The sequence below is a fragment of the Mastigoproctus giganteus genome, chromosome 13 (assembly GCF_048544385.1).
Source record: "Mastigoproctus giganteus isolate SK-2022 chromosome 13, ASM4854438v1, whole genome shotgun sequence".
Taxonomy (NCBI): domain Eukaryota; kingdom Metazoa; phylum Arthropoda; class Arachnida; order Uropygi; family Thelyphonidae; genus Mastigoproctus; species Mastigoproctus giganteus.
In genome coordinates this window covers 325,065-349,105 of record NC_143587.1, presented here as the reverse complement: position 1 = coordinate 349,105, position 24,041 = coordinate 325,065, and the positions used below count along the sequence as shown (strand labels likewise).

The following is a 24,041-nucleotide window of genomic DNA, read 5'->3' as shown; positions in this document are numbered from 1 at the left end:
GCTGATGATGATGATGACTTTATTTTATTATTTATTTCTTTTTTTTTACGCTGCTCAACTAGACTTGGTAAAATGAAACAAGAAGCTGAAGTTGTTAAATTAATTCGCTTTTGTTAGTGTTTCTAACGAGAGAGAGAGAGAGAGAGAGAGAGAGAGAGAGAGAGAGAGAGAGAGAGAGAGAGAGAGATGATACCATTACCGAAGATTTGAGTATCATTTCTCACACAGAGGATTCAAATTTAGGCCTATACAAAAAGTAGATTAAATATAATTAAAAAACAAATACAGAATGACCTAAGCCAGTTTTGCTTAAAACTGGCATACAAACATAAAACACCTTTGGAAGAATCCCAAATGTGGATTACTCTCACCTACGAAGCTATAGAAAAACATTTAAGCTTTATGCTAAACAAAAGAACATCCTACTAAGATATTTGATAAACAAAGAGCAATTAAAGGATTTGCAAACTAAATTCATAATAACAACTATAGACGACAATTATATGCAAAAAGATTGTACACTTTCACATTAATAGCACGACTTACAAAATGGTAACAAATAACCATAACACTATCATTAAGAACCATGCGCAAAAGGTTAAAATTAATAAATCCAAACACCGAATTTCCTTATGTACATTGGTAACCCAAGTTCCACAACACCCCCGTAGGATTCAGATTGATCGCATCGTGTAGGAACAGCTGTGCCAAACTCCCACATCAAAAACTGGAATCCCTGCTGAAACATCATATTAAGCAATACAGGTACGTCTAGAGTAATTCGTAATAAAACCCCAACCTTTAAATAACAACTGCAATACTATAGAACATAAGCACATTCGATTTTAAAAACTTATTTCCCGTAACAACTTAAAATCTGTATTTAGCAATTATTATAAGGAGCACCACAACATATTACCATGGCAACAGAATTATTGGGAACGCTGAATTAACTTACGTTTATTCAATAGATGCATATCTATTGGAAACAGACTATATTAACAACATACAGGTATAGCAATGGGGGCCTGCAGCTCATGCTGAGTTGCTTATCTCTATCTGCATCTTTTTGAAAGAAACTTAAATAAAAGCTTAATACTTTACCGCTACTTAGATGATCTAATAGTAATAAATGAACCCAACTTTCTTAAAGATATAGTTAAGCACTACCACCCGAATTACAGCTAGAATGTACTAATAAGTGTAGCACCGGTGCAGCTACAGAAAAGTTAAAATATTATTCACTAAAGTATATGAGAAGCGCAAATAATTTAAACTTAAATCGATTAGCCGAACACCCCGGCATTCTAATACGCATTTCAAAGAATTCGCACGGATGTCATCGTTTCACGAGGCTTTACACTGATAAAAATAATGCTAATAATATCGCACAATCGCTTATAGACTCGAGATCTCAGCTTATTAATAATGGATTTCCACCTAATTTCATGGTTAAACATCTTCTCGAAGCCGTTTTTATTGCCGTTAATAAACGGCACAATAATCTAAATCCAAGTTACATCGCAGCTAAAGTAAGTTCTAAATAAGTATTTCAATTCTACCATCTCGCAACGTTCGCTATAATTCTCTTCTGGAATAAAAAGTTTGCTATTAATGTACAATTCTAAAGTAGCTAATTAAAAATCGCATTCGTCATTTTGAGGACTGATACATATGTATACGGTAGGCACTGCCTTTAGAGCATGTCACGTGCAGCTTACGCTCATTTCATCTTTCATCCTAACTTCAATTAGGTTAAAAGGAATTTCATTTCAACTGGTCTCGTTACCTCTCATTCTAAATTTCAGAACCAGCTATTTATTTTCATAGGATATATAACATACACTGAATTATGACCACCCATATAAAATCTGAATGCGACCCGTTGACCACATGGAGTGCGGAGTTAGTCGACCTACGTAGCACAGATAAGGTGTCAGTGGTTCAGAAGGTAGTAAAATTCCGGGCGTGATGGGTAAAAGGAAGGGTTTATCGAACTTTGATAAAGGACACATTGTGGGTGCTCGAAGAGCTGGTGCCTCGATTTCCGAAACGGTCCTGAACTGGTGGGGTATTCGAGAGATGCCGTAGTTAGTGTACCAGGACTGGCGTCAAAATGGTCAAACAACGATCCGACGGCAAAACTACAAAGGTTAGCGAAAGGTTGATGTTAGTGGTCAGCGCCGGGAACGAGGATGCGAACAGGCGCAGCACTGTTGAAGAGTTTACTACCCGATACAACATGGGCCAACCCGGAATGATATCTGGCTTGACCATGCGTCCCACGTATGGGCTATACCAGCAGACGATCCTAACGGCATCCTCTCCTAACCAAGGTTCATCGGCGTAAAAGACTCGCCTGGTGCAAAGAGCATGCAAGTTGGACGTTAGAAGACCGGAAGAAGGTGTGTTGGCCGATTAAGTCACGTTATTTACTCCACACTGTGGATGGTGGTGTACGGATATGGCGTCAAGAACATGAGGCTCTCGATCCATCATACATGTTATCAAACGTGCAGCCGGTGAAAGCGGTTGTATGGTGTGGGGCGTGTTTCATTGGCTGGAACTTGGACCCCTGGTGCACATGGACCAACGTACCAGTGGTCTCCGCTATCGTCAACTGCTTGCTGACTGTGTACACCCCGCTGTTACACTTTTTTCCCGAATGGCGATGTGTCTTCCAAGATGACAATGCGCCGAGCAACCGGGCACTTGTTGTGCAGGAATGGTTTGAGGAACACATTTCTGACTTCCAGCATACCGATTGGCCTCAGAACTCCCACGATATCAATCCCATAGAGCACTAGTGGGACACTATGGAAAGGCATATCAGGCGTCTGGATACGCCAATCACCTTCATACCTGCATTGCTGACTGCATTACACACATTTTGGTTGGCCATACCTCCCGAACGCTTCCGACAACTTGTTGAATCAATGCCACGTCGGATAGCTACTGAGGGCAAAAGGACCTATGAAGTATTAGGTAAGTAGTCATAATTCAGTGATCACTCAGTGTATGTTAATAGGTAATGTGTGCCCAAAAAATTCATTCTTTATACCTAGTGCAGAATAGGTTGGTAAGCTGCAAATTCCTATTTATTCCTTTTGTTGTAATTGGTTACTTTTAATTGAACAGTTCTGTTAATGATGTATTGCAAACAGTTCTGTTTGCAATTTATTATTAAATCAGATAGGATGAATTATTTTAATAATTATACAATTCTTACAAATGGCAATTTTCGAAGTATTCCTACATTTGGTAATAGTTATTTCCTTATTATTTGCAATCGTTATTCTTTATTATTATAAGCCTGTTTTTAAATACCATCCTTTAACCCATTCGTTATACCAGGATTCCTTACTAAAGGGTTGGACAATTACCCTCCCGGTATATCCCAAGAACCAATATAAATTTCTTTGCTTTCCTCTTGTTACTTTAACCCTAAATTTGATACCTCAAGATTTATTAGAGTAATCGAGGGAAATTGAGGTCCTAATACTGTACTTATCCTTACCACGTTTTACCTTATGTCAGCATAAGCTTTCTTTTGCGCATGAATAAAATAAATAAAAAACACAACTAAAGTGAAAATTATGGTTGGCACTCTTTTTCTGTGTTATATTTGTTTCAAAGCTATCTGTCGGGATAGCTATCTTGCTTGTTTGCTGTTAAATTTAAAGTGTAGCATAGATTGCCTTCATGTTTAATCATGTGGACCTAATTAAACAGGCAGATAACAATCAGAAACAGATAGCCTTCCTAATTTTTAGTGGGATATATCGAATGGGGTTAGCCCTCGAAGAAGTGCCATTCAATGTATCCGATTATCAATAATTAGCTGCATTATCATTATTTTTATTTTATTTTATTGCTAATTACGTTTATTTCTAGGGTATAGCAATGTAAACCAACATGGGCTACCTTAGTCTTTATAGGTTCTTTTGTCCCTCTGAGTACTTTTATGCCAATGTTTTAATACTTTGAATATCTATATAGTACCAATTAGCCGTTGCAATATTAATTATATATATATATATATATAAGAAACATCATTTTTAAATTGTTGAAAAATAGAGAATTAGAATGTCAGATCAGATTAATGCCATCAAACTGTTGATGAAACACTACATCTCAATGTAAAACTTATATTTCCGTATTTGTAGAACGGTATGAGGTATTGAGGGTCTAGCGGCTCCTGGGATTTCTCCCATCTCCGCGAATGTTCTATGTATCGGTGACAGTACCCTGTGAAAGCCAGAGATTTAGAAGTGTGTGGGTCATGAGTAGTGTTATATGTTGTGCCCATTGATTATCCGGCTTATTGGCCGCCAGGCCCCTAATGGGACCCGACGTTGCCCATACTTCGCCACGTGGAGGCTAGCCGGGTGTTACCATTGAGTCAATTGTACTCTGGCAGGTCCTGCTACTTACTTTCCTGGGATTTTAGTGGCTAGGACCTAAAATAAAATTGGAACGACCGCGGTTGATTTTAAATCACTTACATTAAAGCACTAATATGGGGTTCGACGCTGAAAGCCTGTTTCTGAAGTGCCTAAAAGGTTGGGCGAAATTTTTTGGTGTATTTTAAATTTGGACGTGTAGGGCTATACGCTGTGCAAGAAAAAAGTGCTGGGAGGGAGAGTGAAGGCTGGGGGGTGAAATAGGAAAAAGAGGGTCGATAGGGTAGGTGACCCCCAATTTTTCAGTGAGGCATGCCCATGCCCCACCAGAGGGAAGAAATGGTGTGGCATGGGCCACACCATTTTAGAACGGTATTCCATGGGAATCAAATCCAAAATAAAATTTAATTAGAATATGGAATATTAATAACTATTCAGAGTAAAAATTATAGCTGTAGCGCCATAAGGACAAGTATTTAGTATTAGCAAAGGCACATGATGCAAGAAAGCAAGCTTATATAGCATCAGCCAAAAAAAAAAAAAAACTTATTTCACCCACCCACTCGCTCCAAATGTTTGTCAAATTCTGCCTTGAATCTATCTAAGCTATCAACTTCAACAACGACAGATGGAAGTTTGTTCCAGCAATCAACCAACTACCCTCTGGCTAAAGGCAAACTTCCAGACATCTATCCTACATCTGTCTTTCCTCAATCTGAATTTATTCCCTCTCAGGTGATTATTCTGAGCAAGAGGAAGAATCCCATCAGCATTGAGCATGCTGAAACCATTCAAGGCTTTGTACACCTCAATCAGATCACATCGCAGGTGCCTAGTCTCCAGATACTGTAATTTGTAAAAGTTAAGCTCTTTCTTCGTAAGAGCAACCCTTCATTCCATTCACTAATTTTGTTGCCCTTCTCTGTACGCGTTCCAAGAGCTCTACATCCTTCCTAAAATGAGGCCTCCAGACCTGTATACAGTACTCTAGGTGTGGCCTGACCATTGCCTTATACAATGGAATAATTACCTCCTTATCCCTGCTGGAAAAATTCCTGCATATCATTGACAAGACACCATGAGCTACTCTTGCAGACCATCTGCACTGCACAACTACCCTCAGGTCCTTTTCACTTTTTTTGTTCCAACTGTCACTGTGATACCATAGAGTTGATACGGTACTCTGGAATTACTGCTTCCCATATGTAGTACTTTATATTCGTCAATGTTAAACTTCATTTGCCACCTCTCAGCCCATCTGCTCAACCTTTCCTGATCCTGTTGCAGCAGCATAGCATCAATAGTATCCTTAAGAACCCTGCCAACCTTCGTATCGTCTGCAAACGTGGACATTAAATATGATATACCATGATCGATATGATTTATAAATACAGAAAAACAACAATGGACCCACCACTTAGCCCTGAGGGACTCCACTAATAACATTAGTCCAAGAAGAGCAGTGTCCATTGATTACCACTCTGTCCTCTCCCCCTCAACCACCCCTTTATCCATAGCAGCAATTTGTCTCCAATGCCACACTGCTCCAATTTGTGCAGCGGTCTTGCATGTGCAACAGTATCAAAGGCTTTTCTATGATCCAAATATATGATATCAACGTTATTCCCTGCATCCAGTTCTTTTGTGACTGCATCATAGTATCCAATCAAATTGGTCAGACAAGACCTGCCCTTAACAAAACCATGCTATGTCTGAGCTATAACTGAAGTCTTGTCTAGATAATCCTGCAATGCTTCTTTAACCTGGTGCTATCGAGACAGTGTTAGGTGGGTCGGAAAACTGCTAAATTGGGGGGGGGGGATACAAGGACTAATAGATTAACAGTAGCCACTGCAGAGGTGAAAATGATTCTTGCACTGCTTCTATTGGAATGAGCCGCATCCTGGAGAAAATAAGATGTGGGATATTTCAGAGACTGCTGGGAGTCACTGCCGTACAAGTAAACACATGGGTTGTGTTAGGGGAGATAAGAATAATAACGTGTTTACTTTCAGGTACACCAATGCTAGAAGTTTGGTAAATAAATTTGATGAATTTGAAGTACAGTATTGTTCAAAACATCAAAGGCAGATATTGTTGGGATATACAGATATGGGGAATGCAGAACTGGAATTTGGGGAGTACAACGTCTATAGGAAGGGAGAAGGGGTTATGCTATTAGTTAAGAAACACATAAAAACCAAGGAAGTGAAGCCAGTCGACATCGCTGGACAGTGCAGTGTTGAGTCACTTTGGTGTGACATAAGCATTGGGAGATCAAAATTGAGAGTAGGAGTGTGCTATAAGCCTAATGACTCTGATGAGTATAATAAGATATTGTACAGGGAAATAGAGTGGGCCAGTCAATCAGAGAGTCCAATTTGCTCTCTGTTATTACAAAATCATCTAGCTCACTGCCAAAGTTTAATTCATTACTGGCATTTCCCTCCCGGAATGACTCCTGATGTGTGAATGTAGATTGAAAATAGTCATTCTGTTTATATTAGTAAAATAGTCATTCTGTTTACTCTTTGCATCTTTTGCCCAAGGTTTCTTGTAATGTGCGTTTGTCTGCCTAACCTCCTGTGTGACTTGATTACAGACTAGGTTATATCTGCATAGGCTTCTGTCACCTGATAATTTATATGCATCCCATTTTTATTCTCTGCTACGAGCCTCATTTGTTCCTCTGACATCTATTTAGGCCTGAACCTTGAACAGTATTTCTTAGTTGGAATGAAAAGCCTACTAGCCTCCAAAATTTAAGTCTGTGAAAGCTCTCCCATTTAGAATTGAACGTTAGTAACATCATCAGTTGATCCCACTATATAGAATTTTAAGTGTCTGAGGCACCTTTACGAAAGAAAAAGCCTTTCCCTTTAGCCTCGATGGTAGTTGCATCTTTAAGTAAATCCCAATCAGCACACTGTGATCACTGCCACATAGTGGTGCCATTATCTACAGATTCTTAATGCATGAAGAATCACTACTGATAATCAGATCAAGAGTATTGCTCCCTCTTGTTGCCTCCCGAACATGCTGATGTAGAAAACAATCATCCAATAAATCCACAAAAGCCTTGCTAGTGTGTGAGTGACCAATCCACAAATTCCAGTCAATATTTGGGATTTTAAAATCCCCATCATAAGATCCCCATCATAAGATTCTCTGATTTACTGGCCCACTTTATCTGTACAGTTGTTTATTATACTCAGATTCATTAGGCCGAAAACACACTCCTACTGTCAATTTCGCTTTCCCAGTTCTGATGCCACACCAAACAGACTCAACATTGCTGTCCACTTGTGTAAACTGGATGCACTTCTTGGATTTTGTTTCTTAAGTAACAACATAACCCTTCCTATCCTTTCCGTAGACATTGTACTCCCCACATTCCAAATCTGCATCCCTTATATCTGAGCTTCACCACGTCTCTGATATTTACTTACTTACTTACTATCAGTTTATTAACACAATTAAAATAAACTGATATTACTATCAGTTTCTTAACACATATTCCAACAATATTTGCCTTTGATGTCTTGATCGGCACTTCAAATTCATCAAATATTTTTACTATACTTTGTTTACATGCAATTGGTTTACATGCAATTGTTCTTACCCAGCTACTTTAACAGAGCCCTTGCATTTACTTCTTCCACTATGGCTCCAAGGAGTCCTTTAAGTCTTCAGAACCACGCTGTCCAGGCTGCTGCTCATTCCAATAGAAGCAGTGCAAGAATCGCTTTCGCCTCTGCCTGCGGCCACTGTTAACCTCTGTCTGTGTATTTCCCCCTAACACTGTCTTGATTGCATCAGCAAATATTCTTGCTCCCTTTCTATTTAAGTGTATCCCATCCCTGTAGAAGCAATCTCTCCTGCTAACAAGTACAGACCAGGCTGAAAAAAATTCTACCCCTTGAGCCTTACACAATATCTTCGGGGACGAATTGATTGACAAGGCTGTCATCATATACTCCCTCCTATCGTGTCCGCGCAGGATTGCAGACACTTTCAAATTTATCCCCAACTCGCAACTTTTTTTTCAACATTGACCTGTACTTGTTGAGTAAATCTGCAGATCTCTTACTCTTAATGTCATTACTTCCTATGTGTACAATTTATCACCTTTTTTGCCCTTAAAAGATGATATCTGCTGTACAACGTCATCTTTTGCCCTGGGAGACATACCCTGGTCCTGTTCCACTATCCTTCTTGCATAACACATTCCCCGTTTCCCTGACAATAAATAGAGTCACCAACAATAACTAGTTCTTGTGGGACCATCGTATTCTGTCTTGGAGATTGCCTCTGTGTTGCCCTATGCACTGGAGTGAGCTCTGCCGTTGAGCTGGCCAGCTGAGAGCTTGATGGGCCCCTCATTAATTTCTTCGAGGGCATATACCCTGTGTGGGGGGATTACAATAATCAATTATGATATTGTTTATTTAATTATTCTCTTGTTATTTATCCTTATTTATATATTTTATTTATTTTTATCTCGAAATATATATTTATTTGTATATATATATTTTCTATCCCTCTATCTCGCTTATGTCTTTTCCCCCTTTACCTTGGAACCACAAAGGCTGCTGTTTTATTCCTTTAAACAGGGGGTCCTCAATTCCTTTCCAAGGCCCAATTACGCAGCTACCTGCTGCATAATATATTATTTCCATTAATTTTATATTGTTTGTTAATCAGAAGATCCAAGTACTGGGGACTTTATTTTGTTATTTTTCTCTTTATTCTAGCTTCCCTAGCTTGGATAGTTCTCATTAATTACTCATTATATCTGTGAGGTGCCAGTCTATTAAGACGAAACAAGGGGTATTAACATAAAGAGGATTTATTTACCATTTGTACAACAATTATTTACACATCCTAAGTTATTCACGATTATCAAAACTTTTTTCAACACAGTAATTATTATTCTACGTGAAATGGTGTCCTCCCTTAATCACCCTTCTTAAACAATTCATAAACTTCCACTATGTTTTCAATACAAAATCTTAAATATTCTATCTTATACACCTTTATATGGTCGTATATATATCCTTTCCAACATATACTGAATAACTCCAATAATTTTTCACTCTCTTACATTCTCTCAGCAGGAAATTTCTACTGAATACAATTCACTCCGTTAACAGCAATCAGACAATTCATGAAATCAATTCTTACTTTTAACACATTTCTTTAAGTTTCTTATGAATATCTGTAATCACAGATGAGTAACATTCACACACACACACTCTCTCTCTCTCTCTCTCTCTCTCTCTCTCTATTTCTATTATATCTTATTCCTATCCTTACAATATAGTAGTCATCACGTTACAGTACTTCTCAAACTGTCCTGTCCAATTTTCTCCCATCGATTTCTTTACAACACCGTTCTCGTTAGTAAAATTCACTAAACTGACTTATTTGGTATCTTTTTTCTACCACCTGGGAGAGTTTCCGATCCTTCAGGTCTTCCTCCGATTTCTTCCCTGATCTGCTAGGCTTACGGCTCTTTTCTGCCTCCACGTCGATCTTCCCACACTCAGGACTTTCTCCAGGTCATTCTGCCTTTCGCTATTACCCACTAAACTATCATGATCGGACTTTCCGTACGCGTTTCCCGCACTCCAAAAATATCCTTCCGCCACTCTCACGCGCCTCTCCCCGGGATTCTCTTCCATTCCAGGTTTCCGGACTCTTGGGGTCTCGTCTGCTCTCTCCACCTTTTTGTTTCCATCCACTCCCTTATTTTTCGTCCAACCATTTGGTAGTCCTCCATCACTCTTCTTTTTCATTCGCTCATTTCTTATTCCTTTGCTTTTAACCAGATTCTGGTAGGTCAAGCTGCCTTCTTTGTGATGAGAGCATCCCGGCGCTACATCATCACTAGAATTTTATCTGGGATGCCCGCAACCACTCACCTCTTCCGTCACGCTTCCTTTCAAGTTATCGCCCTTGAAATTATTGAGTGCCTCCCGTGTCGGCCTGTTTGTACTTTGTTTACCGCTCGAATACGGTGTGCTCTCTCTGATCTGGAGTCCCTTTTCTGATGGAGTCCAAAACTGTTCTAGGGTGTGGGCGTTCTTTTGTCCCCTGCTCCGGTTAGTTGTCCACAGCCCTACATTCTGTAAACAAGAACCGCACCAAAACTGGCCTTCCCATTGTATACTACCATGCGGTCAGTCCCCCTCCTGCTGCTAGGCTAATCCGGTCCCTTTTGAATGTACACAGCGCAAGCAAATCTGCTGAGTGCTTGACTGTTTTAAACATTAAATATTTTTCAAAAAAATGGTAAATTTTAAAATCCTAATATATATGTAAGAACAGTTCTTACACCTGCACCTCAAACTCTGAAATACAGTACACCCTCTGATAATTTTACAACTGCCGCACTGGTCTCGATTACACAAGTTGTCTGTCCGACGTGTTAAAGGAAACTTCGAGACCAAAGAGGATCTTCATAATGTTTTTTACGCAGCAAGAATATGACGTTTTGTGAACGAATCGATTTCGTGGGTACTCCACGTTTTACCGAAGCATTTCTTAAATTATTCATAAAAGAATGTAAGATAGATGTAGTTCTCTTGTTTACTTCGAAGACAACGAATATTTCGTAAAGCCAACCATCATCCATCCATTTATTCTGTAAATTATGAACAGCTGCAAACAGAGGTCAATTACAGGGTTGGATGGAAAAACACATTTGCAGTTGACACAACGGCTGAACTTCAAAAAAAGAAAAGAGAAAAAAAAAAAACTAAGTAGAAATTAAGAAAAAAATTAACTTGACTTGGAAACTTGTAGGCATTCCCTGACCCGACGAGGGGGGGGGGGCTACAGTATTAGAGCGCACAATGCGTCGAGGGTCTTAGCGATACCCAATACAGTATTACATTTTTAAACGATTAAGTTCAATTTTGAAAGTTGGTAAAAAATAAAAAGAATTAAAAACTTAATCTTATTTTATTCTCTTTTTTATCCGCATTAATTTTCTTCTCGCAATTTAACCGCACATCTACATCCGGGCACACATACAAACCGGGACCTCGTGCACTTTTCACTGGGTTTCACCTTCGACCCCCTCAAGTACGCCGAACATTCCGTGCGAAAGGAATACAGGATATTAAAAATCAGACATGGTACAAACGAGGCCCGACGACAGATGGCGCCACATTCTTCACAGCAGAACCGTAAAAACCAGTCCGATTCCAGCAACGTCTTCCCGTTGCCCCAATTCGAAATATTGGCGTCCATAACTCGTGATAATTGCGACAAAAACAATATTAAACGTTTTAATGCGATTTCACCCACATTAAAATGTCATCCCTGGCTCTCACTGGATTTGCAGTTATATTTCGGAGCCCCGTTTGGTGGCTTCCAAGTCAAAGTGCAAATGATAGAAGACAACCCCACGATTCACGTCTGTATATCGAGGGGGATATTTTATTTTATTCGGTGTAAGTGATTCCAGTGAACGGAGTTTGTTCGAGGAGAGATGGAGAATAAAATGGCAGCGTTTATGACGGTACTGTAAATAGAACGAGACCCGAGGGAGGGCCTCGTCTACAGCAGAGAAAAACGTTTAATTGGATTACTGTCCTTGATTATTTAGTCTAGATCAGGGGTGGCCAACAAGTCGATCGCGGCTTTAATTTCGGTCGATCATTATTATTATTATTATTATTATTATTAACAGCTACAAAACAGCAAACAACGTGCCTGAGGGTGCAGCTACAAAGAATTATTACATAGCTTCAAAAAGCTTGGAGTATACATTTCCCAAAGTAAAGAAAAAAGTATATGTACAGATAAAATGAACTAAATAAATAAAAGGACTCATCCGTCCTATTTAAGTGAACAGGCAGAGCACTGGTATTTCTTCACACACAATCAGAGTCTTAGAACTTAAAAGAAGAGTCTACTTTAAGTCACGTCACGATGAATTTTAAATATATATAAAAAATATTGAATTTTAAACATATATAAAAAATATTAGTCAAAATCTAAATGTTGTTATTATTATTACGTGCCCCACTGCTACGCTTCTTACAAATCCCTTGAACTACGTGACTACTCTTGAGGCCGCACAGCCGCTAGGCTTGTCTAGTGAAAATTCACGCAGTTACGTTGTGGAGTCGAATTCTTATTTAGCTTACTTAATATTAATAAGTGGACAGTACTTATAAGTTAATTTAATACCCTTTGATTTAAAATGAATACTACGAAAAAGAGTAAAAAGTATAATTTTCATCAAGAGTGGGAACTAGAATACTTTATATAATGATAAAATAAAAATGATTTGCAATGCTTAAAAGTGCTCTTCAAGATCTGCAATCATCTCAAAATACTGTGATGCAAAACTGTATCGAAAAAATGAGTTTAAAAAAACAAAACAATTGTGTGTCCTTTTCTTCACAACCAGATGGATCTACAGACGTCAGTGATACAGCCCAATTGCTCATTTTCATTCGTATAGCTTTCGATGATTCTGCCACTAGAGAAAAATTGTTGGATATGGTTTCGTTAAAAGAAAGAACCAGAGGTCTTGATATATTTAGCGCATTCAAAAATATTATTGAAAATTTTAAATTACCACTATTTAAGCTCATATCAATCACAGATGGAGCTAAAGTAATGATGGGGCATCTTAACCGATTCATCGCATTGTGCCAAAAGGATGATGAATTCCCAGAATTTGAGTTACCACTGTATCATCCGCCAACAAGTGATAGACAGAAAAAGATTAAATGCTAAAAATGTTATGGTCATAGCTTTCGAAATCGTGAGTTCCATCAGAGGACAATCTCTTCACAAGAGACTTCAAAATGCAACTGGATGAAGAAGAACCAGATCTGATATTACACACAGATGTGAGGTGGTTGAGTCGGAGTAAGTTTCTGCAGAGATTTCGAAATTTTCTGAATGAAATTAAAAAAAAAAAAAAATTACTAATCAAAGGGGAGATGATTATCAGCAGCTACGAGTTACGGAGTGGTTGTGCGATCTGGTTTTTTGTTAGATTTGACCAAAAAGTTAAAGTGATCTGAATTTGGAAAAAATAAAAACGTGGGTGACACGATTAGCAGTAATCGTGTGGATGCCCGCTACCACTTTCTGTATTTCTGCATATAAATATCAATTTTTGGCAATGGGTACGGATTCAAAGAAAAAACAATTCAAACATTTTGCAAGTATGCAAGATCATTTGCAAAAATATTATTTATTATTACTATTAGCCGCATGATGCAAGTAAGCCTGAGGTTTATGCCAAAAAACAGCCCAAAAAAAAGTGAGCTACCGAGAGAGGTAGAAGGAAATCACCAAGAAAGAGAAGAATGATGATATCCAGCTCACGTGTGTATGCCAAGCCCCTACTCACCAGATGTGAAATCCTGTTTTTGAATTTAACAGTGAGAAATGCGTTTCTCGAATTGAGAAGGTTGTGGTTGATTTTGAAACGAGATTCAGTGATTTAAAACAATCGAAGACATCCTTTAATATATTTCTTATCCATTTAATGTCGAGTTACATGCGAACTGCACTGCTCAGAAAACTTATCCAACTGCACAATTACGTCAGATTTTGCCAGTGTTCTAGTTGATCCTGTGCTTGATTGCACTTGTTCTCTTATAATTTTATCCGATTGCAGGGTTTGAGCGCATAAGTTTCTTTCACTATTAGAGCCGATGTCATTTTGCATTCCATATACTCGAACTTCCTACGTTCCCATTGGAACATATAATTTCTGGACAATTTTTGCTTGATGTTGTGTCTGTGTAGATAATTAAAATTTTTGGGATTCATTCAATTATTGCGGCCTTTTTCAAATGTGCCTCCTCCTTTTTCATGGAACCTTACCGTATTCAGATTTTGGGGTGGATTCCGTGAAAATTTCAAAGCTGATTCAAGATCGCATACTTCTTCACTAGTATCTGTAAATATTAGCTGAAAACAATATGAAGTTGTCAAATTATCCTTGTCTCTGTTTCTATCTTAATAATTGCAATGGTATTTGAAAGGATCCAATAGTAAATGTGGAAACCCAATAAGAATTACAAATGATGCTGATGCTGCATAAGCTTGCTTTCTTGCATCAAATGCCTCTACTAATGCTAATGCTAATTAGAAATCTGTTCGCCAGTGATTTTGGTTGTTTTAAATTTGATATGGCTTGGTTTTTTTTCTTTTTTTTTAATTTTGTTCACCAGACACGTTGCTTCATTTTCTCTGGAGATTAACAGAGACAAAAGTTTCTTACAGTGAAACGTCAAAAAGTTTCAAGTAGAAGCGGAGCTTCTGAGTCTGGCTTTCAAACAGCGGGGAAAGTACTGAACGTTCTTGTGTAAAAATTGATTACAGTGTAGCAACGATAGTTTTACTTCCACCTTACACAAATTTATAAAAGGATGTTATAGTTTAGAATTTTTCGGTGGACCGCATAATTCTGAATGTGTAACAGCAGTTGGATTTTCACCCACGACCCTTCTCTGGAATACACCCGTCAAACAGACAATGTTCAAAATTAATGCGGGACGAACTCCGCGCATTGCACATTGTCCTCGACATTTGTTAATGTCTCGCTAGCGCCAGTTGTATTTAAGTTGATTCTACACGTTCCGAGGTCCCCGAGTAAATTTATGTTTTCTTTTGTCCAGCAACGTTCATCAATGCAACATCAGGCTGAAACCGCCGAAGAAGATCCCGACTCCGTATGGAGGACGGTTGGTGTGGACGATGCCGGGAAAAAACAAACTGATCGCTCATCTAAAGGACAAAATGAAGATCCGACACAGGAAGCGGTGGAGCCAGGTAGGTGCAGTTCGGTTTTTATCATCTAAATTAAGCGGACCAGTATCCTCCTATTTTGGTGTATGAAGCGATTTGCAATGAAAGCGGTCGAGACTTAACTGAGGAAATTAGCGGTGGAAATACAGAAGTTCACTCCGTGAATCTTCTGTCGGCCTGTGGGGGGGGGGGGGATTAGATATACAAAACAAATTTGGAGTTCTAGAGCATATTTTCTGAAAGAGGCGCATAGGGTATTTGATTTGATCACCTGTAATCTGATCTGGATGGTTTATAACTGAATAAGTACAGTAACGCAACACCACTGCCGCGTTTTTTCTTTTTTTTTCTAAATGAAAACCCCAAACACGAGAGGTGTTAGAACCTATAGTACTTAGTAATGTGCTTCTGTTTGAGAAAAAAGAAAGACCAAACAAGATATTTGTTGACATTAGACTTGAACTTCTGTAATCTTCAGGAAACACGTATGAAGGGAAGTTGATCCAGAAAACGGCAGTTGAATGAATAAATGAGGAAGATGAAAAGTTGGTTCTGTGGGTTTGAAGTTGGACAGTAAATGGATGTTGGCTGGTGGCGGCACGTGTTCGGACTGTTTTGAAAGAGAGAGAGCGGGAATTATAGAAGCCAATTCAGAAGAACAGTGCCCATGGAAGTATCTGTAGAAGAGGCATGCAGCAGAAACAGTACGTCTATGAGAAAGCGAGTGGAGAGACTCTGTTAGAGATGAATCATTAATTAACCTAACTGCCCTCTTCTGAATGGAATCAAGAAGCCTGAGAGAGGTTTTGGGGGCACCACCCCAGATGTGGGAACAATATTCCATGGCAGGGCAGATTTGCGATTTATACAGAGTGAGCAGCTGTTTGGAAGAAAGGTAACGGCGAGAGCGGAAGAGAAAACCAAGTTTTTTAGATGCAGAGAAAGCAATATTTGTAGTGTGCTTGTGCCAAGAGAGATTAGAAGTCAGGGTAATCCCCAAAAGAGATAAATCATTTTTCCTAGAAATCGGAGTGTCACTAAAGATAAGCATAGGAGTAGAAGAAACCGTTTTGCGAGATATAAGATAAGACTGAGTGTTAGAAGGGTTGAAATCAACAAAGTTGGCTTTACCCCACTAGAGAATTACCTGAAGATCGGCATTTAAGGAAGTTGAAGCTGATTGAGCAGGATAAGGTTTCTCAAAATGGAAAATGGAATGCAATGTGCTATCATCGGCAAAACTATGGATAGGATTTCCAGTCACTGGAAGAAGGTCATTGATATACAAGAGGAATAGAGTGGTGGGGAAAGAACTGAACCCTGAGAGACACCAGCATTATGGAGAAGTCAGAAGACAGAGCCATCTACCACCACCCTCAGTGAGCGATCAGAGAGAAACTGGATAACCAATTACTAAAATCAGTTGGCAAACCATAAGATGGAAGCTTGTTTAGAAGACCTTGATGCCAAACACGATTGAAACCTTTGACATGTCATAAGCAACTGCTTGTGTTTCATTGAATTTGTCCATAAATTGATAACGCAGTCCAGATATCACCTGTGGATCTACACTGACGGACTGCATACTGACGATCAGACTGAGGGTTTCTAGATAATCATTACTTTAGAAAGAGTAGAAGTAATTGCAATGGGAGAGATTTGCAACCCATTTTAGGAACTGGCTGGAAATGAGCAAATTTCCAAGCAGAAGGAAAAACACTTTGGAACAAGAAAGTGAAAAATTGCGGCAAAGAACAGGAGTAAGTTCAGGACCTGCAGCTTTCTTAGCATCAAGATTCGTCAAAATCCTTTTGACGGAAGACTACAGGAGGCATTGAATGGAGCGTGTTGGGAATGGTGGGAGGTGTTTTACCAAGATCATTAATATATGAGCTGGAAGAAAAATGGGATGCTAGCAGGTTACCTTTATCCTTGGCTAAAGTGACAACAGAACCATCTTGTTTTGACAGAGGTGGGAGCAGAGATGGGCAAAGGTTGCGGCCAATAGCTTTGGCTAGAGACCAGAATGCTCGGCTAGGGCCAGAAGCAAATTTTCTTCTCTTAGCTTGTTCAAAATCTAGTTTGGACTGATTAATAACTGCTTTACAGTTGTTGCGAGCTTTGGTGTAGGGATAAAATGAAACTGAAGAATTGGAAACAAGCCAATTACGATATGCAACATTCTTCTCTTGAACAGCCTTAACACATTTATTGGAAAACCAAGGTTTAGATAAAGGACGACATTTTGATGTGGGATAAAGGATTCCATTCCTGCAAGAATAATTTCGCTGACACGATCTGAGCAAACGTTGACATAAGTTTTGAAACAGTAATCCGACCAAAGAAAAGAAATCTCGCAAGTCATCCCATTTTGGCATTCTTGTAATGCCAAACAACACGAGGATGGGAATAGTCGTGAGATAAAGGTTCCATTGGAGAAGAGACAATCGCCAACTTGTCATCTGTGGTGCCTAAAGGACCCTCAATTCGACTGTGTACTTAGGGTTGTTTGTGAGAAAAAGATCAAGCGTGTTGGCTGTATGATTAGGATTGTCCGGTATTCTTGTAGGTAAATGAACAATCTGTGCAAGCTCATTAGTAATTGCAAAAGCCTCTTCATCTCGACCAGTTGGGTCGGTCTGACTAGAAAACGGAAGCCAGCTGGAGTTGTGAACATTAAAATCACCAAGGAAAATTACCTCACTGTTAGGAAAGTTGGACTGGAGAAAGTCGAGTTGCAAAGAGAGGAAGTCAAAGAACTCCAAGTGATTAGTGGAGTTGGGAGAACGGTAGAGACAACAGATGAATTTGACACAATGAGGTAGAGAGATTTTAAGCGAGACAAGATCGAAAAGAGGAGATTCCTAATTACCAAGTCTCTGACTGGGAATATCCGAGCGGACATATGCACAAGTACCACCTTTGAGGCGAAAGGAATCATACAGCAAATAATTTGGGCATCTGAGATGAGCAGTAGTTGAATCAACCGATAACTGAGATTCTGTCAGAAAAAGTACATGGGGTTTGGCAGACTGCAAGTGGAAATGGACATCGTTGAGATTAGAATTGAGACCACGTATATTTGTGAAATGAATTAGGAAGTCCTTGGGAGGTTTAGATCTTTTCGCAGATAAGCTTGCTCTATTAGTTTGACAATTCATGGTGTATTCAATAGTAAGAAAAAGTGGGTGGGACATGCTGTATGAAGTAATGAAATTTTTGGATATGGCGTACATGTGGGAAGAATATACCCAGATTCTTGACATAACGTGGCCTCGACAATGCTCCCCGCATACACACTACTCGGACTCCCTCCAGTCACTATCTGGCAGAGTAGAGGCAGCAAGATTACACACTAGCTGATCCGGAAGCCTTCTAAAGAGTTATCAACAGGTTCGTTCCGGTGTACTAATTAGCGGCCGGTCTGCTAACACCGTTTTTGAGCTGTACCCTCAAAATGTAAGGAAGATTGGATCTCGCCATGATGTTCATCATAACCTCAAAAGTCATCAATCATACTGCATGATGGAAGAGATAGGGAAGAACCTGAAGGGCGTCTGCCGTCCCTGGAATTATGGAGGCTGAGAAACCGCTAGGCTGATCGTATTAACGTCTATTTGCCTCCGTGTGATTACCAGGTTTCGGTCTAGTCACTTCCTAATTCATTTCACGATTATACATGGTCTCAATTGTAAACTCAACGATTTCCACTTGCAGTGTAAAGTAAAGTGTGGTCAAACGGCACCAGGGGTTTCCCCCATCTCCGCGTAGTTTACATTGTGGTGTGATACAGTTCACTGTAAAGGCCAGAGATTTAAAAGTATATGGATATTGAGGTGTGTGATGTCGTGTACCGTTGTTCTTCTGGCCATTTAGCCGCCAGACCCCTGCTGAGGCCCGACGTTGCCCACACTTCGCCCCATGGAAGCAGACCAGGTACCCAGTAGTTGTAGTTTACTCTGGCTTTCTCCCCCCAGTCTGCCAGACTAGAGGGGAAGACAGAATAAATGGGATTAGAGGAGACGACCCATTATAAGTCAGTGGGGCATGCCCATGCCCCACCAGGAGGAAATCTGGGTTGGCGAATAGAGGAGGAGGCAGGAGGCTGTCCCTCCTGCCTCCTCCCCTCCCGCCGAGGGAGGGGAAGAGAAAGATGGGTCCAGCAAGAGCGCCGGCACCGATTGCCATTATGGCTAGAATATGCAGAAAGCTCTGTGGTCTCATTGGGCTGGTTGGAATTCAGCTGAGTAGAAAGTCACTCATGAGGCTGCCTCTCGTCCGGGGGAGGTCCACATATCGGGTGTGCACTTTTCGTTGGCTTGGTCCGGTTCGTGTGATTGGTTTCTTATCATTTTTTTTTTTTTTTTTTTTTTTAAGGCAGTTAGTTAGTTAGTTGTTGGTTTGTATTGTTTGGTGTCATAGGTTATTCATTTCATGGTTGTTGCTGTTGTGGTGGTGGATGTGGGAGAGTCCGTCTTCTTGTGCATATTGAGTGAAGGCACTATATGTATCTTTTTCAGTTAGTATCAGATATTCCTGGTCTCGTAGCATTATTTGTGTGGTCATTATAAATCGGCAGGGAAGGTCCTCATACAGAGGGCAGTCATATATCAAGTGTTTCCATATCTCATGTAGACTGCAATGGCATAGGTGGTGTCACTTAATCCGAATCCATCGAATTTTAATCTTATGGCGCTCCGCTTGCAGTGTTTGTAAAGTGTAAAGTGTATTGATGTCTAACGGCATCAGGGATTTCTCCCATCTCCGCGTTGCTTTCATTGTACGTGTACCAGTTCACTGGGAAGGCCAGAGATTTAAAAGTGTGTGAGTTTGTATATGTGTGGTGTTGTGTATCGTTGTTCATCTGGCCGTTTAGCCGCTGGACCCCTACTGAGGCCCAACGTTGTCCACACTTGGCCTCGTGGAGGCAGACCAGGTACACAGAATGAAATTTTACTCTGGCAGGCCCTGCCACCTAGTTTCCTGAGATTTCAGTGGCTAGGGCCAAAAAAAAAAAAAAAAAACTCGGTAGGGGTGAGCGCTGGAATTAGAAAAGCCAATTGAGGTGTATGCGATTTAATTTGGACGAAGTTAAGTTTTTGCAGTTTGTGTGGGGTTATACGCTGGCGTATTAGGCAGAGTAGGGGGGGCAGACTGAAGGCTGGGGGGAAAAGACAGAAGTATGGGGACGATAGAGAAGACGACCCCAGGATTTTCAGTGAGGCAGGCCCAAGCCCCACCAGGAGAAGAATCAGGGTTGGCAGAGGTGGGAGGAGACAAGACTGTCTCCTCCTCCCCACCAGGGGAAAGGGAGTAAAGGTACCAGGCAAGGGAGCCCGGTACTGATCGCCATCAGGCATTGACAGTTGTGAGCACGTGCGGGTCCAAGCGATCTGAACCGGATCTTCTTTGATGTTCTTTTTCAATGTGGGAGTCAGATCCCAGTCGCAGGGTCATACATGAATCAAGTCCTGTGTCAGGTGGTCTCTGGTTCAGACGTAGGTCTTCCTGGTTGTCAGTTCTCTCGTGAACAAGGCTAAATGATGGTCATATTCGTGGGTTATTTGGTACAGTTTTCTTGTGTATTCCGGTTTTCTCTAGTCCTGGTTTTGGGATTCATCATCAGCTTCTGGGTGCTGTGCATGGTGGTTTGCTCTAAGTGCTCGCCTTCTAGCAAAGAGTTTCTGTGCAAAAATGGTAAGGGCTTTGTATTCTTGTTCCGAGTCGAGAAGATGCTGTTCCATGTTCTGCGGGAAGTAGGTGATAGCAGTGGTGAGCCTGCATCGCAGGTCCTCATACTGGTCGCAGTCATACATGAGATGTTGCCATGTCTCCTCGTGGCCACAGAGGCAACGGGGATCCTCAGTGATTCGGAAGCTAGATAGTTTTGCATTAAATGGCCCGTGCCCTGTGAGCAGAAAGGTGACGTGGAGCCCAGGTTGAAACCAACTCGGGGGTTTTGGAAAGACTCTGTTAACGCTAGGGAGGAACTTCTTGGTGATTTCACCTTTAGTGGATTCTGTCCACCGATCCTGCCATTCCTGTCGGAGGTGGGCGAGAAGTCTGGTTTTTTCAAGTTTCCTGTTGTTGGCGAGATCCAACGTGAAGTTCAGGATAGTGCATGGTATTTCGTTTGCCATATTATATGTCAGGGCGCATCTGATGATTTCCAAGTCCAGCGGGAGGACTCCGGCCAGAATCTGGCGGGCGTGCGTGCTGACTGTGGAGACAGCTCGTGTGATTGTCAGAATTATTGACCGCTGGACGCTGTCCAAGGTTCTTCTATTTACCACTGTGGTTACCTTTTTGTACCAAACTGGTGAAGCATATGTGATGACCGGGATGAAGGTAGATTTGTAGTAGAGGGACAGGGTCCGCTTGTTTAGCCCCCAGTCCCTCCTGGTCACTCTTGCAACCAATGCAGAATATTTCCGTATCTTTTGTTTAATGTACTTTAGATGGGGCTGAAAAGACAGATTTTTGTCAATGATGATTCCGAGATATTTGATTTCTGTAGCAAGTTTAATTGTGGTGCCTTGAATTTTCACTTGCGGTGGTCTGGCAAGGTCGAGTCTGCCCTTCAGGAGTACCGAGCAGGTCTTACTTGGAGAAATCCGCAGGCAATGGATTGTAGCCCAGTTTTGCAAAATTCCTATCGCGTGGTTGGCTTTTTCTTCGATCTGCGCTCGTGAGTTAGCAGCAATAGTTATTATCAAATCATCGGCGAAGCCTGGGCGCCGACTTCGCCAATATCAAGGGCCAGGAATTCATCTAAAATCATATTCCATAACAGGGGTCCTAGGACAGAGCCCTGCGGGCACCCCCTGTGGATTTGTCTAGTTAGCTTCCTATACGGTGCATGTACTTCGATCGTTCTCTGTGTTAGGTAACTCCTGATTGTGTTATACAGGTTTAGGGGCACTCCAGCCCGCCTAAGTCTCGCGAGGACGCTCGGCCACCAGATGGCGTCAAACGCCCCCGCGAAGTCAATACTGATAACTAGAAAATATTTGGTAATACAGGCTTCTACTTTATCCAGCAGTGTCTTGAGAGCTTCGATCGTGGATAGGCCAGGTTTGAATCCAAATTGCATTGTGTTTGTTAGGTTTGCCCCTTCGTAATAGTGGAGTAGCCTCTTGTGCAGCATTCTCTCGAATAGTTTGCTTACAACTGGGAGTAGGGCGATCGGACGGTAAGACTCTGGTTTTTCTGGCTGCTTTGATGGATTTTTCAATTTAAGTTTGATGTTGGCAATTTTCCAGTCATTAGGGAAGGTTCCTTCTTTGAGGCAGGTGTTATATAGCGTGAGTAACAGATCCGGGGTGTATTCCACCGTTTTCTTCACAATTTCCGGTTCAATTAGGTCTGAGCCAGGGCATTTTTTACTTCTGATTTGCATGGCGGCCGCATGCAGCTCATCCACAGTGATGGGTGTTTCTTGTTGGTCAGTGAAGTATGAGTCATTTTCTTGACAGATCCGCAGTTGTTCTGGGAGGGTAAGAGTTACCTGTTCCAGGAAGATGGTGTTTAGGATATTGGTCACAGAGTCATCCCACGTAGTGGTCAGGGTACCCAGCGGGGTCATTGTTGCTTCTGCGACTTCTCCTCTGGAGTGTCTGTTAGTGGCTACTTTATAAACAACTCCCCAGGGGTTAGCGTTCCCTGCTGTGGAAACAAGATTTTCCCAGGTTTCTTGGTGTCCTTTATTAATTTTGTGTATCGGTTCCTTGCGTCTTTATACCTATCCCTCATGGCCGCGACCTCAGCGACCGGCCAAGATCGCCGGGCCCGTTGGAAGTCCTTTCGTCGTCTCATTACTTCATTTCTCAGGTTTTCAATGTCGGAGGTCCACCAGGGCATGGCGCCAGTCTGCCAAACCCCATGTACTTTTTCTGACAGAATCTCAGTTATCGGTTGATTCAACTACTGCTCATCTCAGATGCCCAAGTTATTCGCTGTATGATTCCTTTCGCCTCAAAGGTGGTACTTGTGCATATGTCCGTTCTGATATTCCTAGTCAGAGACTTGGTAATTAGGAATCTCCTCTCTTTGATCTTCTCTGGCTTAAAATCTCTCTACCTCATTGTGTCAAATTCATCTCTTGTCTCTACCGTTCTCCCAACTCCACTAATCACTTGGAGCTCTTTGACTTCCTCTCTTTTCAACTTGACTCTCTCCAGTCCAACAACAGCGCCTCAGTAGCCAGGTGAGCAGGAGCAGCAGTGCGTAGCACACGCTTCTTGATTAGACCGGGGTTCGAGCCCGTGACCACCAAATACGGAGAATGCAGAAAGGTCAGAGAATGAGCACCGCATATCCATGGAGCAATATGGCCTTAGTTGCTAATGCTCCTAAACACCCAACAATATCCAGTCCAATTTTCCTAACAGTGAGGTAATTTTCCTTGGTGATTTTAATGTTCACAACTCCAGCTGGCTTCCGTTTTCTAGTCACATTGACCCAGCTGGTCGAGATGCTGAGGCTTTTGCAATTACTAATGACCTAGCACAGATTGTTTACCTACAAGAATACCGGACAATCCTAATCATACAGCCAATACGCTTGATCTTTTTCTCACAAACAACCCTTCTAAGTACACAGTCGAAGTGAGAGGTCTTTAGGCACTTCAGATCACAACTTGGTGATTGTCTCTTCTCCAATGGAACCTTTATCTCATGGCTATTCCCAACGTCGTGTTGTTTGGCATTACAAGAATGTAAAATGGGATGACCTGCGAGACTTCTTTTCTTCTTTTCCTTGGTTGGATTACTGTTTCAAAACTTCTGATGTCAGCGTTTGCTCAGATCGTGTCAGTGAAATTATTCTTGAAGGAATGGAATCCTTTATCCC

General features: G+C 41.0%; 1 protein-coding gene across 1 annotated transcript in view; it reads left to right on the top strand.

The window, feature by feature from the left end:
- The window catches only part of kkv (hyaluronan synthase-like protein kkv), a 401,584-nt gene that overhangs the window by 292,267 nt on the left and 85,276 nt on the right, over nt 1-24,041 (top strand). The window contains exon 10 of the mRNA XM_090387806.1: nt 15,062-15,215. Within this exon, the coding sequence (XP_090243932.1) occupies nt 15,062-15,215 (154 nt within the window). The remainder of the gene's footprint in view (nt 1-15,061; nt 15,216-24,041) is intronic.